This window comes from Zootoca vivipara, chromosome 4, assembly GCF_963506605.1.
Source record: "Zootoca vivipara chromosome 4, rZooViv1.1, whole genome shotgun sequence".
NCBI lineage: Eukaryota > Metazoa > Chordata > Lepidosauria > Squamata > Lacertidae > Zootoca > Zootoca vivipara.
Window position 1 is genome coordinate 52,298,274 of NC_083279.1, and position 21,229 is coordinate 52,319,502.

At 41.9% G+C, this 21,229-nt stretch overlaps 1 protein-coding gene across 9 annotated transcripts in view; it reads left to right on the forward strand.

The window, feature by feature from the left end:
* The window catches only part of TIAM1 (TIAM Rac1 associated GEF 1), a 213,082-nt gene that overhangs the window by 168,107 nt on the left and 23,746 nt on the right, over positions 1–21,229 (forward strand). For 7 of the 9 annotated variants that reach the window (XM_035116721.2, XM_035116728.2, XM_035116730.2 and 4 more), the window contains 8 exons: positions 541–644; positions 9,299–9,478; positions 10,716–10,784; positions 11,094–11,219; positions 12,516–12,624; positions 16,110–16,289; positions 17,257–17,375; positions 19,516–19,624. In XM_035116721.2, coding sequence (XP_034972612.1) covers positions 541–644; positions 9,299–9,478; positions 10,716–10,784; positions 11,094–11,219; positions 12,516–12,624; positions 16,110–16,289; positions 17,257–17,375; positions 19,516–19,624 — 996 coding nt within the window. Of the gene's footprint in view, positions 1–540; positions 645–4,360; positions 6,326–9,298; positions 9,479–10,715; positions 10,785–11,093; positions 11,220–12,515; positions 12,625–16,109; positions 16,290–17,256; positions 17,376–19,515; positions 19,625–21,229 lie in introns of those variants that run through there. The other 2 variants (XM_035116729.2, XM_060273620.1) reach the window with 2 other exon arrangements.

The following is a 21,229-nucleotide window of genomic DNA, read 5'->3' on the forward strand; positions in this document are numbered from 1 at the left end:
AAACATTTGTAGCCTGCCTTACCTCAGCAGAACTGAAAGTGGCCAACAACAATGAAATTAAAACAACCATTTAATGACCAATAAAAGCAGTACTTTATCTGTGATATTTTATTTTGAGCTCTTCAAGGTATTTCTGGAAGCGATATATTAACATAATGTATTACTTATTAGAGCAGAATGTAGGTAATTTTAAATATATATCTAGTCATCTCATGATTACTGCTCCCATTCCCGCAGATATAGTGTCATAAATGTTTGTTATTTCATGCAAGCAACACTACACACAAGGCTATGAAAAATACTCAGTTTTACTCTGACCCCACCCCCACCCACCCCCACACTCGAATGTGTACTTTTTGCAAATCAGTAATAGGCTCCATTAATGGCCGTTTCAAGTGATCTGAGTGAAGAGTGCTCAAATAATGGCACCGGAGAGAGAAAAGGTGTTTGTGTTTGCTCATGACATATCAGTGTTTGTTGTGTTGCACTTCTGAATTGTTGTTCAACTCATTATTTCACACTTCTGTCTCATACCAACAGGACACTTGTTCTGCAATGATCAGGACAGCTGTGCTGAGACAACTCCAGAAGAGGCAGAAGTGCATGTCTTGGAGTCCTCCAGTGAGGGTGATAAAACTGGCAAGGTGTGAAACTTTCATTTTCACATTGTAAATAGCATAATCACTGCAGGCTAAAAGCTGGCATGCTGACTTCACAGCTGTGTGCGATTAGAGCATCTCTTCCAGGATTATGTTTACCTTGGGGTGTTTTTTTGTAAAGTGTTTACATGATATGGAATGAACCCAATTAGAGCCTTGATTATATCTCGACACCACCTGCTGTACCCAAATACTCCCCCTTTGCCCATCATGGGTGGGTGTGGTGTGATACTAATGATCTTGAATATAAAACACGACAGTTCCTTTTCTTTGGTTGTGAGTCTCCCTGAATGCCACAGTAGACTTGCCACAATGCCACATTTTCAGAGTCACCCCTGCCTTTGCTTATAATTCTTATGATAACTCTGGTTACTAACTTAATTTGTTCCGGAGGTCCGTTCTTAACCTGAAACCGTTCTTAACCTGAGGTACCACTTTATAGTTAATGGGGCCTCCCGCTGCAGCCGTGCCGCCACTGCACGATTTCTGTTCTCATCCTGAGGTAAAGTTCTTAACCTGAGGTACTACTTCTGGGTTAGTGGAGTCTGTACCCCGAAGTGTTTGTAACTCGAGGTGTTTGTAACCCGAGGTACCACTATATGAAAAGCGCAAATATATTTTTGCTTGTAGAAGAGTTTTCATGGTGGCATCGTAAATGGAAAGAATTGTTAGGTGTTCTACCTTTTGATTGCAGTGGAACTCAACAATTAAGTTAAACTGCTCAACCCAATTGGGAGCTTATTAACATCTGAGCATCCTAATTCATTTTTATGGGTGCTCTGTGAAGACGAGGTTGTTGTTTTTTGTAACTGTGTGTAAAAATACAATCCAACTTTAAAAGGACAAGCATTTCAAAAGTTGTGTGATGAGTGCTTTCATTTTGCACTCCAGTTCATACTGAAAGCATATAACCTCTTCAGAATTTTTCTGATAGTTAGTAACAGATAAGTTAAGGTAAGTAGGTCTGAGCTTCCTTTTATGTTCCTGTGTTGCAATGGTTTCCCCATAATAGTTTACTAATTACAACTTCTGCCTGAGGACAGCTTCACATAATACATATTTATTAAATGAATGCCACTTTTTGTGAATGAAATTGCATGTTTGTAATGCATGCAGGTTGTCACATGTGGCAAGCACTTTAATGTTTATTAACACAAGGCAGGAAGCTGAATTTGGTGGTATATCATGGGGTGTATACGTAAAAAATAAATGTGCGTGTAATTATCATACGTGACTATATTTGTGTGGGTTACATGAAATATCCAATCTCAGAATTGTATCCAGGTAAGAAATTAGTCTTGTGGGAGGTGGCTCTTGGTTACGAATTAATCCACAAATGGTGGTGTTAGGATATCCTAGTGGAAAGGAAGGAAAAACCTCATGGCCTCAGATTTCCTGCCCCTTTGTCTAACTAGCCTATAGCCCTTCCTTTGATAGCTAGACAGTGGAAGTCTGCTAGCAGGAGGTATTCCCAAGCTTGAAGCAGCTGCAAAATTGCATCAGCTACTAGAGCTCAGATGCAGAGCTCATATGACAAGCAGGAGGCTGTTGAAGTTTGCACTCTGGTTTCCTGCAGGACCTATTATAGTAAGTGATGCTGGTTGGCTTTTCTGGCTTAGAAAAGAAGGGCAGTTCTGACCTCCAGATGTATGTAGATCTTAAAACATTAAGTATGGTCATTGCTGGATTAATAAGATGTTTAGAAAGGGTATGTCTCATTTTTAAAAGTAAGTTGTATGGAAACTGGTTCATAGTTTTAAAATATTCTTACGTTGCATGCTCTTATCTAGATTTTTACATTTTGCAAGCTTCAGTGGTCATGTCCTGAGGATTTCTTTTCAGCTGCAGATGTCTTAGATCAGTGGTCCCAAACTTTCTCCCCATAGACCACTTGAATATTGCTGATGGTCTTGGTGGGATTCCTTAATTATTATTCTGCCTGTTGTAGCAATTTCAGTGCACTATGCTGGATAAAGTATGATTTTGTATGTTTGTGCTTCCTTTGTTTCGTATATACCGTAATTCATTGCGTCACAATTTGAATTCTATAGAATTCAGATTGTTGTGCAATAAAATAAGAAATAAAAGCATCAATAAACATACAATTAAGAATCAATATGAATATTTAATGCGGACATGCCATGAACCATTTAAATGAAGCTCAGACTACTGCTGGTCCATGGACCACAGTTTAGGAACCCGCCTCTTAGATAAAGATATGTTTTTAAGGTTAATAAATATGTATATTAGTGGAAAATGCTGTAGCTTATCAGCTGTATGTAGCAAAACATACATTGTTGATGACCAGCTTTCTTAAACTAGCTGAGTCATTAATACTCAGTAGACTTGAGTGTAATACCTTTCTAACTTGTGTAATCTCTTCTGTAGCAGAAGAATACAATAAGGAATGGAAACCTGTTTTGCATAAATGAAATGCCACTTATTTAATGTGCTCTTAATATGCTGAAATGCATATTTTATGTATAAAGAGAGACATACTTTCAAATTCATTTTGGATTTTTATTAAAGTTTTAAAGGTGTGTGTTTATGCTGCGTGTTTAACCTGTGTTAAAGGCGTGTGTTTACACTGGAGAAAGTGTTGCAAATGAATTCATATTTTGAATTGAATAGTTCATATATAATGCTATACTGCATAGCACAATAGCACTCAGCACATTCTTCCTATATTCTTATGTGATTTATGATTCTTTAATAACAAAAGATTATAGGAGCTCACTTGATTAATCTTATGCATGAAAAATGGTTCTTCTACTTCATTCCTAATTCTATTTTAGCATATTTTTACTGAATTAAATCAAAGCTTTCCAGCAATAGCACCTTCCTTGTACAACACTATATGTGCTTTTGTACATCTAAAATTAGATTTCTTCTGCAGACTATGTTATATCAGTTGTATCATTAGTCTTTGTAGGGCAGTGTTGCTAAAAAGCCTTAAATGCCTAACCAAAATGTTTATTAGCCGCCTTGTACCACACATACTTACGTCAGTAGTATAGAAAAGAACAAACCTTATTAGGCTTGATCTAGGCTTGGAAGTATGGTGTGTGTGTGTTAATAATACAGTGGTGCCTCGCTAGACGAATACCCTGTAAGACAAATTTTCCGCTATACGAATAGGTTTTGCGATTGGAGGTTGCCTCGCAAGACGATGAGGTTTTTTTATGGCTGCCGCTTCGTCTTGCGAAGCGTGGCCATAAAAACCTCTGATCGCAAAACCTAGCAAAAGGGGCATTCGTCTAGCAAAAGGGGAACCAGCTGTAGCAAGGGAAGAAGGCAAAATGCCGGATCTGTCAGGCGGGGGGAGGGACAAGCGGGACGATCCCACGCTGTGATAGGCGGCATGTGGGGGAAGCGCAGGATCTTTCCTGCATTTCCCCCACATCCCGACCGACACAGCGGGGGATCGTAGCGGACTTCTCACGCCCCCTACGATCCCCGCTGTGTGACAGGCGGGATGTGGGGGAAATGCAGGAAAGATCCTGCGCTTCCCCCCCCATCCCGCTCGACACAGCGGGGATCGTCCCGCTTGTCCCTCCCCCCACCTGACAGATCTGGCATTTGGCTCTGTCGGACGGGGGAAGGGAGAAGCGGAGCATCGGACCGGTCCTCCGCTTGTGCCTCCCCCCGCCCGACAGATCCAGCAACCCTGGGATCTGTGCTTTCTGTTGGGCGGTGGGGGGGGAGAGGAACGAACGGGGAGAAAGGGCTGCTTTCTCCTCCTTCATTCCTCTCCCCCTTCCACCGACAGCAAGGAGAGCTGCGGGGCTGTTGCCGCCTGTCTTCCTGCCTTCCAGGGAGCCAAGCGAGCAAGCGCCGCCACTGCCGCCAGTCCCCCGGAGCCCATAGGAACACATTAATTAACTTTTAATGCGTTCCTATGGGAAACGCAAGACGAATTTTTCGTTGGACGAATTGACCGTCGGAACAAATTAAATTCGTCTAGCATGGCACCACTGTAGTTAATGGACAAAATTGATGTACTGCAATATAGGATAAAGCTGGGAAAAGCAAACCTGCTAGAAGGAAGGATTTGGTTGACCTCTCATCCCAGGGATGTTTCCAGCTGCATTTCTTTGCTTTCTGCCAAAGAAACCAATCACACTTTAACAGCATTGTGCTGCTCAGTTCACATCTGACTGGAGGTGGTCTGGCTGTCACTGAGACACCCCCTGCGGGAGGAGAATCATTGTATTATCCTGTAACAGTGTACATATATGCACACACAGATGGGTTGAATTGGTACCCATGAAAATTTGGGGGGTGGGGGGTGGAAAGGAGATTTCAAGAGGCTGAAAAGTTTTGTATAGCCCCCCCTGCTTTTCTGGTATAGCCCCCCTTCTTTTTTGGGCTGCTTCTCTCCCCAATCCGCAGACTCAGTATAATTTAAACCAAGCAAACAAAAAGCTCGAAGGGCTTCTTCTTTAGAGAATCTGAGCCAGTCAGGGATCACGTGGCCATCATGATAACAACCTGTCATTACAGCCCATCAGATTGGCTAAGTGACAACACCATGGTGCTAATTCAGAGCAAGAGCAAAAAGCATTGTCCATACTCTGATTTGGTTTCCTGTATTTCTTCATTCGTGACAAAGCCAAATCTGGTTTTCTGTACGAAACCTGTTCAATCTAATTTCCCTAAATAATGATATCACAAAGCTAAATTAGAGTGTGGGTAGTACCCACTCTGAATGGGCAAATATATTTTGTACTACTCATTCCCGAAATGAGCTGTGCTGATTTGGATGTGTGGGTGTAAAATGCACCCTCTGCCCTGTTTTGACTTGATATTTTGATTTCAAATCCCCTTTTGGAGAGAAAAAACTGCTGGCCATTTGTTGCCTTTCATCTAAATTAAGGCAGCTGTATCTTAGCACTGCAGCTAATTAGCTTGCAATGGTAGTAAAGAGTCATGATTTTTGATCAAATTATCAAAGTATTTTGAACATGTTTCCCCCTTACATTTTAGCAATGAAGGACGGTCATTTTGTTTCTTGCATTCAAAGCACATTAATTATGTTCTCTCACCGTCTCATAGTATGATTTGTAAAATATCTTACCTGGAAAGCTATTGGCTTTCAAAGATTTCTAATTGGCAACCTGCTTTATTTCTGGAAATGTTAATATTCTTGTGCAGCACAGGTTGTAGCCAATCAGCTCTCCTGAGCCGCAGGCAACAGACATTTATTTTCCACTGGGGATTTTGCTTCTTCCTTTCAAGTTTAAGCTGTCCTTGCTTGAGTACTTTTTCGAAAGCTCCTTGAAAGGGAGAATTAAGGACTGACTCTGCAGCTTAAATCACAGAATTTCATTCTAGTTGACTCTATTGAGCGTGTAAAGTCTGAAGAGGAATACAAGAGGAATCCGGTAGCTGCCCTTTCTCATTAACATGCAAGAAGGTATCCAGCAGTCAGGAATACTATGAATTGGAATGAGAATATGTTTTTTTTTACCTGTAAAGTAGGTCAAGAAATCTCAATGTGGGGTGTGTCTGCCCTCCGTCCATTTTTTATTGCTGAAAATGGCGAATAATGGTATTGTCAGAGTAACATCGTTTTGGTGATGTCAGTTTATTGGAGAGTTAAACGTAAGCCCAGAAATGAAGGCACTGGGAGAGCTTCTGATTCTCTTCGGCATATGCTTCATATGGTGAGATCTACCATATAGCGGAAATAATGAGAGAATGTTATGTTGTTAAGCTGCATTTTAAAGGAATAATTGGCTGATGCTATCAAAGCAAATTGGATGATTTTCCAAGTCTTGCCTTGAACATGCAATAATCTGGGTCACCAGAATATCACACAAGGTGAGAGGGGGGTGAAATTCGTTATCCAGCTGAAAGAACATTAAATAAGCAGTGAAATTTGGGATTCAGCTGTTTTATAGTTGGATGAGGTAGAAATTTGGGGAGCAAAATGTTATTATAGTGTGGAAAGGGGGGCATTTTTAATGTGGCTTTTATTGGTCCTTGGGTGCATCCAATTCTGTAAGCCATTACTCACAATCAGCCTAAAAATGCAGATTATGGCCAACCGATGTGAATGACAATTTGGACCTCCAGCAGTTACTACCATACTTCTCTTTAAAATATGTAACAAATGCTGATCTTTAATTCACATATTTTTCAAGAAAAGATCCATATTAGTGGATGAGATAATTATTGTTTTTACTATCAGTTAACTTTAAACATATGTGATTAAGCAGGTCTCAGATGAAGTAAATTCTTGCCTATGGAAGCTCATGCTTATAGCAGCTAAGAATTCCATGTACAGTTTTTTTGGTTGTATTTTGTATCTTTGGCATGTTAAATAATCATGTGTTGTTCCTTCAGGTTATAATAATAATTTGTCTAAAGATAGAAAAGTTTGTGTAAAAACTTCTGAAAATGGTTATAAACCAATATTTGTCAGGACATTGACGTGTCCTGTCAGTAAGTCCATGATTGTAGTTTTCTTTAAAACTTGTGTTTGTGCTTTGGTGTCTTTGACTTTATGTGTGACCACTGCAATTTGCACAGCCATGGTGGTCCTTTTTCTAAGCAATCAAAATTGTGTTATGCATGTCCATATAACCCCTGCTGGCTTATAAACCTTCTGGCCTCATGAACCTTATAAGCCTTTTGCCATGTATTTAAATTCATTGGTCTTCATGGAAATCACACAAAAAACCAAACACACTATTCAGTAAGACAATAGAGCTCTGTTTGTGGTTCAGCAAACCATAAACTTCACAATCAAATGCAAACTTGCAGGACTCGGTGGAATATGTGTGTATATTACATACACATTGTCTGATAAACACATACACACATATATTGCAATATGAAATACTATTTTCATAAGCTATATAACTTTTATTTTTAGCTTTCTGTTAGCACAAGCTAAATCCTGCAAAGATTCAGTAGGAGAGAGTCTCTAAAAATAACCTTGTGCTGAAGTCTCTGTTTAAATTACTCAACCTCACCTATCCCACACACCAATGAACTAACTCAATTGCTTTCTAGTTTCCTACATGCCTTTGATATGCTCTCCAAGGGGCATATGGGAGGTTCAGTTGATCCTCATGATCTGTGAATGATTAGGATACATTTCTCTCTTCTAAGAACTGGAACCAGGAACACCTCTTCCAGTTCAGATCTCCATATTCCTTGACCCCAGCCAAGATGCTTCTGTTTCCTCTCCTGGCATATCGTAGAAATGGATTGTTGGAAGGGACCCCAAGGGTCATCTAGTCAAACCCCCCTACAATCTTTTGTCCAGCATGGGGCTTGAACCCTCAACCCTGAGATTAAGAGTCTCATGCTCTGATGACTATGTCCTGTATGTGTTGTGCTTTCCTGCTCTTGAGTTTGTAAGCTAATAATAGGCTGTGTAGAAACTCTTGCTTTGAGACTCCCCTTCTTCGGTTTTCTTGATATCAGATAGTGACTACAAACTTCCAACCCTCTAATTGACATTTCTGGTCAGCAACAGTCTAGCTTATTGTTGGTTCTTCTGGACCTGTTGTTGTTGTTGTCATATTAATTAAATCCCTATACTGCCCTTCATTTGAAGGTCGCAGGGCAGTTCATAACAAAAATCAATAACCCCCCTCCCACCAACACATTAAAAAAGCCATAGAAGGTTAACCAAACAAACACCTGGCATGTAAAGATAAGTAATGAAGGTGCCTGACGAGCCTTCCTGGGGAGAGCATTGCACAAATGGATGGGCCACCGCAGTGAGGTCCTGATCCATTTAAGGCTTCATAAGTCAAAGCCAGCACTTTGAATTGCGCCCAGAAACTTAATTGGCAACCAGTTCAGCCAGACCAGAATTGGTGTAATATGCTGAAACCATCTCCTAGTGAGCAACCTGGCAATTCTGCACCAGTTGAAGTTTCTGAACTGTCTTCAAAGGCAGCGCTACATATAACATGTTGCAGTAATCTAACCTAAAGGTTACCAGAGCATAGACAACAGAAGTTAGGCTATCCCTGTCCAGATAGAGGCATAGCTGGGCAATTTCTGCATTGTGGAGTGCCATCTTGCCCCTTTCTCTCAGAAACATCAAAATGGCAAATGAGGTAAACAAGTGGGTGGTAGTAAAACCTGTCAGTTTAAAATAAAAGGCATATTCATTGTCTTCTCTGCTTGGCCTCCTGGGAACAATCTTGTGTCTAGCAATTCTGGCAAACTCCTAAGGGTGTGAATATCTCAGTAATTGGCATCTCAAACCGGGACATTTGATACCAGCTCTCTTACTGCGACATCTGAATAACATTTCTGCACTGTTGATATAACCTCTTGTGAAGTTATGCTGATGCAGCAGTTGGTAAAGCCTGTCCTAAGCAGCTATTTCCTAGTGCAGCAGGCTTCAGGACTGGGCATGTGGCATGCTTTAATAACCTTGTGTACAGCATCACATAGTTCCTTTAGAAAAGTAATCATGTGTAATTTGCATTCTTCTGGTGTCGCTGTAATGTGCCACATTTTGCTTTAGAAGAGCCCAGCAATTTGAAGTTCTTTAAATGGGAGAAAGAATGATGATAGCTTAATCTGGACATTTCAATGGGACTGGTAACGATGGCACAATTGTTTCTGGAAAATAACATCGGCTATACGTGTGTTTTTAATTTTTAAAGAGCACAGAACAGGTTGCTGCTTTTTGTCGCAGTCTTCATGAGATGAATTCGTCTGACTCTTGTGTGACCCCTCAGGAATTTACTGGGCCTCAGCAAGCCGCTACAAGACAGCTAACCGATGCTGACAAACTGCGCAAGGTTATTTGTGAACTCCTTGAAACAGAACGCACATATGTCAAGGTGAACTGCTGCTTTTGGGAAATGCTTAATAGTCATGTTTAAAAGGCAGTGTGGAGGGATGCGCTCACCATGAAAGGGGCTTGATCCTTTGTGTGTGCTCCATTGAACCGTGCACATAAAATGCACGAGCAACTGGACTGTCTACTGTCTTCCATTGTCTTCACCTGCCCACCCCATGGCCTATAAACCTTACCTGATGCAGGGGAAAGGGAAGAAGCAGACACAGAAAAGCACTTGGGACTGCGCATCCTAGCATCCCTGTGGGGAAATTGGTACAAGCCTTGTTCTCCCACAAGTGATGCTGGTATGTGTAATCCTCACAAGGGCATGGGTGCTCTGAGCATCCCTCCCTGCCATCTCCCTTCTTCTCCAGTCCTGGATAAGCTTAGTGAGGTGAATAAGAAAGGTTGGTGGTGGACACTTAGAATCAGGTGGAGTAATAGCTGCTCCTCTGTATCCTGCTCACAGGAACAAGCATGTTTGCCTTTGCAAGCACTCCCATTAGATTATTTGTGAAATCCCTAGTGTTAAGCTTCTGTCTCTTAGTCACAAACCTGGTGGAGCATTGCATTCTTCTATTCCCTGCTGATGTCAAAGTTCTGGCAGGAGCAAAGGGCCTGCAAATGGCTCTCTCTGGGAGCCCACATGTAAGCCTTGGCTTTGTTTACTGTGTCATGTGACCAAGCCAATGGTTTATTAAGATGGCTTGTTTAACCAATCATTGTGTTTTACCACAATTTATGGTTCACTAAGTAGGGGTCCCAGCTCCTGCCAACCTAGCAGTTCGAAAGCACATCAAAATGCAAGTAGATAAATAGGAACCGCTATAGCGGGAAGGTAAACGGTGTTTCCATGTGCTGCTCTGGTTTGCCAGAAGCGGCTTTGTCATGCTGGCCACATGATCTGGAAGCTGTACGCCGGCTCCCTCGGCCAATAATGCGAGATGAGCGCGCAACCCCAGAGTCAGTCACGACTGGACCTAATGGTCAGGGGTCCCTTTACCTTTACCTTTAAGTAGGGGTTCTTTGCAACTGAAAGTTAACAAGGCAGAAACCCTTCTTTGCCACACTGGATGAAGAGAGGGGTGGGGGAGTGTATGAGCCCAGTGCTTAGATCTTTTACACTTTGCTAAATTCTGTTTACATTATGTGCAAACCAACTCCAGGAAGATGCTTTAAACCTGTACTTTCTAGGATTGGGAGAAAATGCAGCTAAAGTAATATTCTTTTACTTCCAGGATTTAAATTGTCTCATGGAGAGATACCTGATGCCTCTGCAAAAGGAAACGTTCCTCACTCAAGAAGAGGTATGGAACCTTTCCCAACATATTGTTCAGGGAGGTTTGTTGGCCGAAATTAAACAAGATGCAGTGTAGATTCGAACCATGAAATTCTGAAATGGATTTTTGAGCATAATGAAGCTGATGACCGATATTGCCAAGGACTCGTAAGGGCAAACATGTTTAAATAACAACTGGTTAGCAGGATTAGACTTTTATACTAAAATCAGATCACTGGCATTTAGGAGTCTAAAAATGTAGAGATAATGTGTTGTTCCATATTTTATGTGAGAGGAATAATTTTCAACCCATGTTTCCCTATTTCTTTCTCACCAGCTTGACGTCCTCTTTGGAAACTTGACCGAAATGGTGGCATTTCAGGTTGAATTCCTGAAAACGCTTGAAGATGGGGTGAGGTTGGTTCCAGATCTGGAAAAGCTTGAGAAAGTTGACCAGTTTAAAGTAAGCATTTATTTTAAATCTTCATTAGCATTACTACTAACTCTCCCTTAATTCAATTCAATTAAGTTCAATTCAGTTCAGTTCAGTTCAGTTCAATTCAATTCATAGTATGCTATAAGGATGTTTTCATATCCAGTTTCTCACTTGTATTTTTGTTGAAGAGTAAACAACAGAAATTTCATTGTCTTTTAAGACCTGAGTTCAGGCAAGGCTAGTGTGCCATTTTCTGGAAAATAACTGTGGAAACCTGAACTATAAACTGCACTCTGTTTGCTCTTGACAAAAAAGCAGAAAAGAAAGCCACTTCTTTATTACCCTTCTCTTTCCTGTTACCAGGAATTACATAACACATAAAAGAAATGTAAAGAAAAAAAAGTAAAAACTAATGGCAAAGAAGCAGTATCAGAAGAACTGAAAAACGTTTTAAATATTGGATTATTAGGTTATAACATTACTAAACGGGAATATGTGCATGTTCTATAAATCTTTACCATTTAAGTACAGATTGTTCTCTTCAGTTTTTTTTTTTACTTTCATCTGACCTCAGTAAGAGAGCAGGATTGTGTGGTAAATGATCCCTAGGTGTGGGTTTCTTGTAGGGCTGTGCATTAAATAAATAATAAGGTCAGTCTCTTGGTAGTGATCTCTCCCTTCATGAGGCAGCTTTTGATGGTCCGTTGCTATGGATGCTACCCAGAAACTTTCCTCATTCCCTCTGAAGGTAGGAGGGAATTCTAGATTTCTGAACTACCTCCTTCAGAAATGAAAATGTCCACCTTCCTCCCAAGGGGCCAGTGTTTTTCTTATTGGTCCCAAAAAGCATCCATCATAAATGTCCAGGTGGCAAAATGTAGGGGGGGGGGTAAATACTGTAAACTGTCCTGTGATCATTGGATGAAGGGAAGTATATGAATTAAATAAATAAATAATTTCCCATGAATTCACATTTTAAGATGTTATTAGGAAGAGAGGGAAACTCCAGTGGCCCTTTCTCCCCTGGCCCCCACTTAAAGGTTTTTCATCAATAGAAATGTTCTAAGTGGGATCTTGTGCGATTTTTGTTTTACATTCTTATCGTGCTTGAAATTTAGGCTTGCCAATGATTGGTTGATAGTTAAGACATTTCTTGTATTCTGAATTACTAACTTCCTTCTCCTTCTGGTCTCAAAAGCTCTAGTTATATGATATGGGCGGAGGGATGAGAAAAAGTATTGTATACTTTATAGAAAGTCTGAATGTACTACTAAAAAAAACAAACTAGCTAAAATTCTCTGCTTTCCATTCTCTTGATCCTAGAAAGTGTTATTTTCCTTGGGTGGGTCATTCCTTTATTATGCTGATCGTTTCAAGCTCTACAGTGCCTTTTGTGCCAGCCATACAAAAGTTCCAAAAGTTCTTGTGAAAGGTAAGAGCTATATGAACATACCTCCCTTATTCTCAAATTGTGTGGTAGCCTCCCTCAAGCCGTAACATTGCATCACTACATGCAGGGTTTGGGCGATGCTAGAGCTATATGTGCTTGTGGCCCTTTGAATACAGTCATGGATTATTTCGCTGTGTGATCTTTTGTGGCCCCTTAAAACCATTTATACAGGTTTAATACCAGGCTGATGAGTGATGAAACTTGTGTGTCACTTTAAAACTCTTTTTTACTCTTGTATATTAGATGGTAACAAACCTATTCAGAGTTCTCTTTGCTTAAGTAATTCATCTTCTGGAAACTGGGGTGCTTGTATCAGCAAACTCTTCCCCAAACAAACTAGATAGAAAGGCAGTTCCATCTTCTTCTGCTCCAGAGGAGTATTTTTTTTATAGCTACCTGCAAAATTATTCATACACAGAAGTTTCCTATGAAATATTTATGTATATAGGGAAATGGTTCCTTTACAGCACAGCTTGCATATCCATAATGCATATATATCTTTATCAGGAATGACTTGTGGGTGGAAGAGGAAGTTGCAAGTTCTGTAGTGTAGCGTAAGGTTAATTTCGTTTTGCACGGGGATCCATTGATCCCTGCACTGCATTCAGGTCTGTGCACTAATAATAATAATAATAATAATAATAATAATAATAATAATTTATTATTTATACCCCGCCCATCTGGCCGGGTTTCCCCAGCCACAAAATATTAAAATACAGAAATCCATCAAACATTAAAAGCTTCCCTAAACAGGGATCCCTTGAGATGCCTTCTAAAGGTCTGGTAATTGTTATTCTCTTTGACCTCTGGTGGGAGGGCATTCCACAGGGTGGGTGCCACTACCGAGAAGGCCCTCTGCCTGGTTCCCTGTAACTTGGCTTCTCATAGCGAGGGAACCGCCAGAAGGCCCTCGGCGCTGGACCTCAGAGTCCGGGCAGAACGATGGGGGGGAGGAGACGCTCCTTCAGGTATACTGGACCGAGGCCGTTTAGGGCTTTAAAGGTCAGCACCAACACTTTGAATTGTGCTCGGAAACGTACTGGGAGCCAATGTAGGTCTTTCAGAACCGGTGTTATGTGGTCTTGGCGGCCGCTCCCAGTCACCAGTCTAGCTGCCGCATTCTGGGTTAGTTGTAGTTTCCGGGTCACCTTCAAAGGTAGCCCCACGTAGAACGCATTGCAGTAGTCCAAGCGAGAGATAACTAGAGCATGCACCACTCTGGCGAGACAGTCCGCGGGCAGGTAGGGTCTCAGCCTGCATACCAGATGGAGCTGATAAACAGCTGCCCTGGACACAGATTTGACCTGCGCCTCCATGGACAGCTGTGAGTCCAAAATGACTCCCAGGCTGCGCACCTGGTCTTTCAGCAGCACAGTTACCCCATTCAGGACCAGGGAGTCCTCCACACCTGTCCGCCTCCTGTCCCCCACAAACAGTACTTCTGTCTTGTCGGGATTCAACCTCAATCTGTTAGCCGCCATCCATCCTCCAACCAAGTGGGAGAGGCCAAAGAGGGAGCCATTTCATGAAGCCTCCTTTTGGCTTTTGTTGTTGTTGTTTAGTCGTTTAGTCGTGTCCGACTCTTCGTGACCCCATGGACCATAGCACGCCAGGCACTCCTGTCTTGCACTGCCTCCCGTAGTTTGGTCAAACTCATGTTCGTAGCTTCGAGAACACTGTCCAACCATCTTGTCCTCTGTCGTCCCCTTCTCCTAGTGCCCTCAATCTTTCCCAACATCAGGGTCTTTTCCAAGGATTCTTCTCTTCTCATGAGGTGGCCAAAGTATTGGAGCCTCAGCTTCACGATCTGTCCTTCCAGGGAGCACTCAGGGCTGATTTCCTTAAGAATGGATAGGTTTGATCTTCTAGCAGTCCATGGGACTCTCAAGAGTCTCCTCCAGCACCATAATTCAAAAGCATCAATTCTTCGGCGATCAGCCTTCTTTATGGTCCAGCTCTCACTTCCATACATCACTACTGGGAAAACCATAGCTTTAACTATACGGACCTTTGTCGGCAAGGTGATGTCTCTGCTTTTTAAGATGCTGTCTAGGTTTGTCATTGCTTTTCTCCCAAGAAGCAGGCGTCTTTTAATTTCGTGACTGCTGTCACCATCTGCAGTGATCAAGGAGCCCAAGAAAGTAAAATCTCTCACTGCCTCCATTTCTTCCCCTTCTATTTGCCAGGAGGTGATGGGACCAGTGGCCATGATCTTGGTTTTTTTGATGTTGAGCTTCAGACCATATTTTGCGCTCTCCTCTTTCACCCTCATTAAAAGGTTCTTTAATTCCTCCTCGCTTTCTGCCATCAAGGTTGTGTCATCTGCATATCTGAGGTTGTTGATATTTCTTCCGGCAATCTTAATTCCTGCTTGGGATTCATCTAGTCCAGCCTTTCGCATGATGAATTCTGCATATAAGTTAAATAAGCAGGGAGACAATATACAACCTTGTCGTACTCCTTTCCCAATTTTGAACCACTCAGTTGTTCCATATCCAGTTCTAACTGTAGCTTCTTGTCCCACATTTATCACGGGTGGTGTACATGGAGTATGTTTGGGCTGCTGCTATTGGTGGGATGAGGCAGGTAACTCTAGGTAGGAGAGGAGATGGAGAGTTGCTTCATGTATTGTCCTATAACATTAATCAGCTTTCTGGCAACAAAGGAAGTTCAAATGGCATTGGGAGGATGTAATGTATGCATACAGCATTTAATATCTGATGGGACACCACAGGGAAGAAGCTGGACCACTGGTCCATCTAGATCAATATTGATCTATCTAGCAGGGGCTTTCCGGGATTCCAGGCAGGAGTCGTTTCTAGTTGTGTCTTGAAATGCCTGAGATTGAACCTAAGACCTCTCTGCAGGTAAAAGTGTTTGCTTTAGCACTGTGCCACAGCCCCCCTCTCCTACAGGGAGCAAGCCTTAGGAAGGGAAGAGGCCTTCTGTTAATAACCTGCCCATGAAGCTGCATACCACAGTCTTCAAATACTGTCAGCCAACAATCCTTTTCTCTTGTGCCTTCCAAGCAGAATTTTTTTAAAAAATGCAGTCTATGTGCAAACTTACCCCTCCATATACAAACCCTGCACATGGCAGCTGATTCCATTATAGGCACATCATTCAACTGACTGTTTCCGTATCCATTTTCATGAAGTCACATTTCAGTGCTTCAGTTTTGGGTATTTTTCTCACCACTTCCCCCACCACCCTCATCACCCGCCTTCCTGTTTTCTTGTTGGAATGGTGCTTGAGAAATCTGTCACCCCACAAACTACATGGGTGGTAGCTACACCTTAAAATTTAACGATATTCATCTTACTGTAAATCTGTATATTGTTTGCCACCTTGAGTACCTTCAGGCAGAGAGAGTGGTAGATAAATAATATGTAATAATATATATTTTTAAACGAAATGAAATGTTTTCATCATGTCCTGAGAGTTGCTTTTTATTTCCAATCCTTTAGCTAAAACAGACACTGCGTTTAAGGCTTTTTTGGATGCTCAGAATCCCAGACGACAACACTCGTCGACGTTAGAGTCGTACCTCATCAAACCCATCCAGAGGATATTGAAGTACCCTCTTTTGCTGAAAGAACTCTTTGCCCTCACTGATGCAGACAGTGAAGAGCATTACCACCTGGATGGTAAGCTGATATTGAGTGTGATTTTAAAGTTTAACGTGTGTCAAGTTTTTATTATGCGTTTGTTTTTGTCATGTGTTCTTGCTTCCTACTTGTGCGTGTCCCACAGACAATGTTGGACCAGGATGTTGGACTAGGCAGGCCTTTGGTGTAAACCAGGAGGGCTCTTCTCGTGTTCTGTAGAGCCACTTAACATGTTACAAGGTGACCCACATTTGTAACTCTTGAAAGGAGTTTGTATAGCTAAAAGTATGTGGGGAAGCTGCACCTAGAGGTATAATCGGTCCCTGCTTATGAAGAGGTGGGGTAGGGAGAAAGGGATGTTTTGTTGCATGTTCTCAGATGTGCCAAAGCCCTTCAAGCAGTACAGAAAAGATAAGGTCAACCCACCCTGGAAACTTTAGGGCTCTTGAGAAGCTATGTGCTTGAAGATCACAGGGCAACACTTGCACATTTTGTTCTGTAATTGATCACACCCTTGGGTGGTCATGCTGTTGTCTCAACACATGCAGAGCATTCAGTTTTGCATGTGCTGCTGAGCAGATGAAAACGGTGTATGTGCAGTACTATAGCATGCATTGCATGGTTGTGATTCATTAAAAATAAAATTGCACAGCTACTGTCCCTCAGTACTATCAAGACTGTAGTTCAGTGAGTCCAAATTTAATTACTGTTCCTTCACACCCTCTGCCCAGCCTGAACTAACTCTCCTGTTTGGCTGATAAATCACAGCATTGCTGTAGACTGAGGAACATAATGAAAAGATAACGCAGGAAAAAGAATAACCTGTTCCCAGCTAGCAGGTCAAATATATTGTGGTGGAAGGTGTTGTGTTGCAAACCAAGAGCATAAGGACAATTGTCTAAATATTCTAAAAATGCAGTAGAAATGTAATGCAGATAAACACTCCCAAAGCAGTCTGATATCACTGCTCTCATTGCTTTCTGTTTCTTTGCCTTTCTTCTTCTAGTGGCCATAAAAACAATGAACAAAGTTGCCAGCCATATTAATGAAATGCAGAAAATCCATGAAGAATATGGTGCTGTGTTTGACCAGCTCATTGCAGAGCAAACAGGAGACAAAAAAGAGGTAAGGGCATGTTCTTGATGGTTTGGAAGATATTTTGATTGATTTTTTTTAAAAGGATGATATATCTTTTGTGATTTAAGAATTTAATCTATTTTTTCTAGTTGTTAGTTCTGTTTTCTTGCACTGTCTCACAAAGCATAAACAGCACTTAAACACTCCAGAAGGCACGCCTTAGTGGCAGTTGTATAAATTCTGGTTCATCTACTGTGTTGATATGGTATATATAGCCTTCTGAAAGGAGATCTTTATCCCAGATTATAGCTGTGCTGGGTTTAAACTGATTTTATGTCTGTGTTGCTGTTGTTTGAAACTGTTACATATAAGTTTTAATTGGGTTTTTTTTGCAACTCTTTTATATAAACCTGTTTTATATTTTTGTTATTTTTAAATCACTTTGGGATGCCTCACTGGAAGTGATTTATAAATTATTAAATCAAATAAATAATACATAATTATCCAACCCATACACTACATGACTGCCCTAATTATATATCCAGGTTGCTTGGGTTTGTTTCCTTTTCCTTTGCTTTTAGCCTATATTCTACGAAACAATGATGTGGCCAATGGTGCGTTTGAAAGCCTATCTGGAAGCTGAAAATGGGAATGGTTAGGACTAGGGCTGTCATTCAAAGAAATCTTAGCCAATAGATTGTATGGGTTTCATTGGTTTACGTTAGATTACAGTTACCCATGCATAATTCGAAGAAAAAACATTATCTTAAACATACTACCGGTAGGAGTGCCTAAAATTGGAACTGCTCGTCTTGTTCCTAGCATCAGCTGATTCTGAGGACATGAAATTCACATGCCTTGCTTTCCAGTACCAGCCAGTGCATCTTCTCTCTTCCATTTGGGGTAGGGGGTGCAGCCTGCAGTAGGCCAGGAATGGAGAACCTCAGGCCCAGGGGCCAGACCTGCTCCTCCAGGCCTTTTTACCAGGTGCTTGGAATTCTCCCCTCAACGGTGGTCCTTTACACCCTTCTTGAATGTTTTTGCCAGTCCTGGGTGTGTTCATGCTTTCTGACCGTCACCTCTATGCTCCACTTCCCTAGCACAAACAGGAGCGGCGAACTACAACTCCTGGCTTAATGTTGCATCCGAATCTGGTATAGTTTGTTTCACTCTCAATAAACTGTGATTGGTAAGCCAAGAACAAACCTTAGGTTCACACCAGGGTTTGTCTGTAGTGAAACAAACCACAGTCCTTTATTCTAACGCAGGGGTTGGCAAGGTTTACCTTGCCTGGGCCAGTTCACTCCAGTGGAGATCCCTCTGTGGGCTGGATTGTGTGCATGCAGCCGCGATTTCTGGTGTCTGTGTAGATGTTATTTTCAGTGTCTGAGCATGCACAGACGCGATTTCCAGCACCGCAGAAGCGAGTCCCTGTGCCAGTTAAGCGCAGCACATGGGGACTTGCTGAGCAGGTGGCTCGGTTTCGGGGAGGCTCGTGGGCTGGTTAAACAACCCCCGTGGGCCGCTTGTGGCCCATGGGCCTTAGGTTGCCTACCCCTGTTCTAACGTAACACTAAGCCAGTAATTGTGGTTTGCTGCTCCCACTCATATTAGGGGAGAAGGGAAATGGGAGTTGTATTCACAATAAACCATGGTTTTTCCATAGTTTACTGTAACATGAGAATGCTGCCGTTGCTTTATTTGTAGATTTATACAAATTGTTCAGGTAGCTCTGCAAAATCTCACATAATAAATTAATTCTTTCCAGCAGCGCCTTAGAGACCAACTAAGTTTGTCATTGGTATGAGCTTTCGTGTGCATGCACACTTCTTCAGATACGTATCTGAAGAAGTGTGCATGCACACGAAAGCTCATACCAATGACAAACTTAGTTGGTCTCTAAGGTGTTGCTGGAAGGAATTTTTTAATTTTGTTTCGACTACGTCAGACCAACATGCCTACCTACCTGTAACTAGAATAATAAATTAAGTTGTCTTTGAGTGACAGCCTTCGTTTGACACACATTGCAGTTTTTGAATCATGTCTTTTGTTTAGACTTGCAAAGCCATCATTTTAAAACCCCATTACAAGAATTCACCTGCATGCTTCAGTGTCAATAATTTTATGAAACCTATTTTTAAAATGCACACTGACATTTCTTTTCTGTCTGCGTTTCTGTGCTTGGCAGGTTGCAGATCTTTCTATGGGAGACTTACTTTTGCACACCACAGTCATCTGGCTTAATCCTCCCACATCGCTCGGGAAGTGGAAAAAGGAACCTGAATTGGCAGCATTTGGTATGTGCTTTTTACCAAAAAAGAAAGCAAATGATAGTTTTCATTTAGAACTTAGCAAGACTTTGCCAATGATTGTTTCCGGGGTCACAGCTCCAGGGCAGTCTCCTACCATTCCAGGTTAGTGCTTTAACACAGCCTTGCAAATAAGCCCACAAAAGTTGCTAGCCTGCAACCGTGCTGGGGCCTGGCAGAAGAGAAATGTGGAGCTGTATCCCTCTTGCCGCAGCCTGCTAAATTTTTGTGCTGGGCACAGAGGAGCGGGCTTCCCTCTTCTGGTAGTATGCTTGGCTTTTATGCTAGGCAAAGGGGAGGGAGAGAGTGTTCTATCCCTGGTGTTTGGCCTGCATAGGAGTCCTTGTTGGTAGGGGTGGACTACCAGGCTAGTGCTTAAATACAAACTACTTTAGCAATAAACAGTAAGTGCAAGAAAAAGTCCCTTCCCCTTAAAAAAAAAAGCAGTGTCTGTTGTGCCACAGGACTTCAATGCACCTGCTGCTCCCGCCACGTGGAATGTATAGTTCATGAAATCGCCTCTGCATTGTGAGTAGGTTATGCATAGGTACTATGAGCTTATAGGTTTTGGCTGAACTGAATCAGCGCATCAATCAGCACATCCTGAAAATTACAATCCAAATATCAGTCATGTAAATCTAGGAGCCCAATCTGCTCTGGGTGATGCCATGAGGAAACTCCATTAAGATGTCCAAGCATTCTTGTGAAATTGCTAAATAGTGACCTTGAGTTGAGATACTTGAGGCTGTTGTCGTTCTTGTTTTTATAGGACTGGACTGCTTGTAGCCTTGTAATATGTTTTTATGCCTAAAATAAGTGTATCTAAATTGATTAGGTGGAAGGGACCCAGGTGGCGCTGTGGGTTAAACCACAGAGTCTAGGGCTTGCTGATCAGAAGGTCGGTGGTTCGATTCCCTGCAACGGAGTGAGCTCCTGTTGCTCGGTCCCAGCTCCTGCCCACCTAGCAGCTCGAAAGCACATCAAAGTGCAAGTAGATAAATAGGGACCGCTACAGCGGGAAGGTAAACAGCGTTTCCGTGCGCTGCTCTGGTTCGCCAGAAGCAGCTTTGTCATGCTGGCCACATGACCCAGAAGCTGTCTGCGGACAAACGCTGTCTCCCTTGGCCTATAGAGCGAGATGAGCGCCACAGCCCCAGAGTCAGACACGACTGGGCCTGATGGTCAGGGGCCCCTTTACCTTTACCTTTAAATTGATTAGGTAGAAAAGGTGATGTGAAAACGGTGACTAACCATGATCGGCCAGTTTCTCCTTCCATCCTCAATTTAGATCCATCAGGGCTATTGGCCTACATTTACTCCCATGTAAATGTTGATGCTGGTTCCTTTCCTTAGCACAGCAGTGTGGCAGAATTAATTGCCTGCAGATGAACTAGGAATGCATGACAATTTAATAAGATTAGCAGCATGGATTTTTTAAAAAAATCTCTTTTGAAGTAATACATTGGCTTTGTAACTTATGGATATCTGGGACTTTATTAACTGAATTTTGTCCTTCTTAAATCTATGAGCTACTATTATGTTGATTGCTTATAGGAACCTTATTCAGTCAAGAAAATTAAGTGGTAATCATTA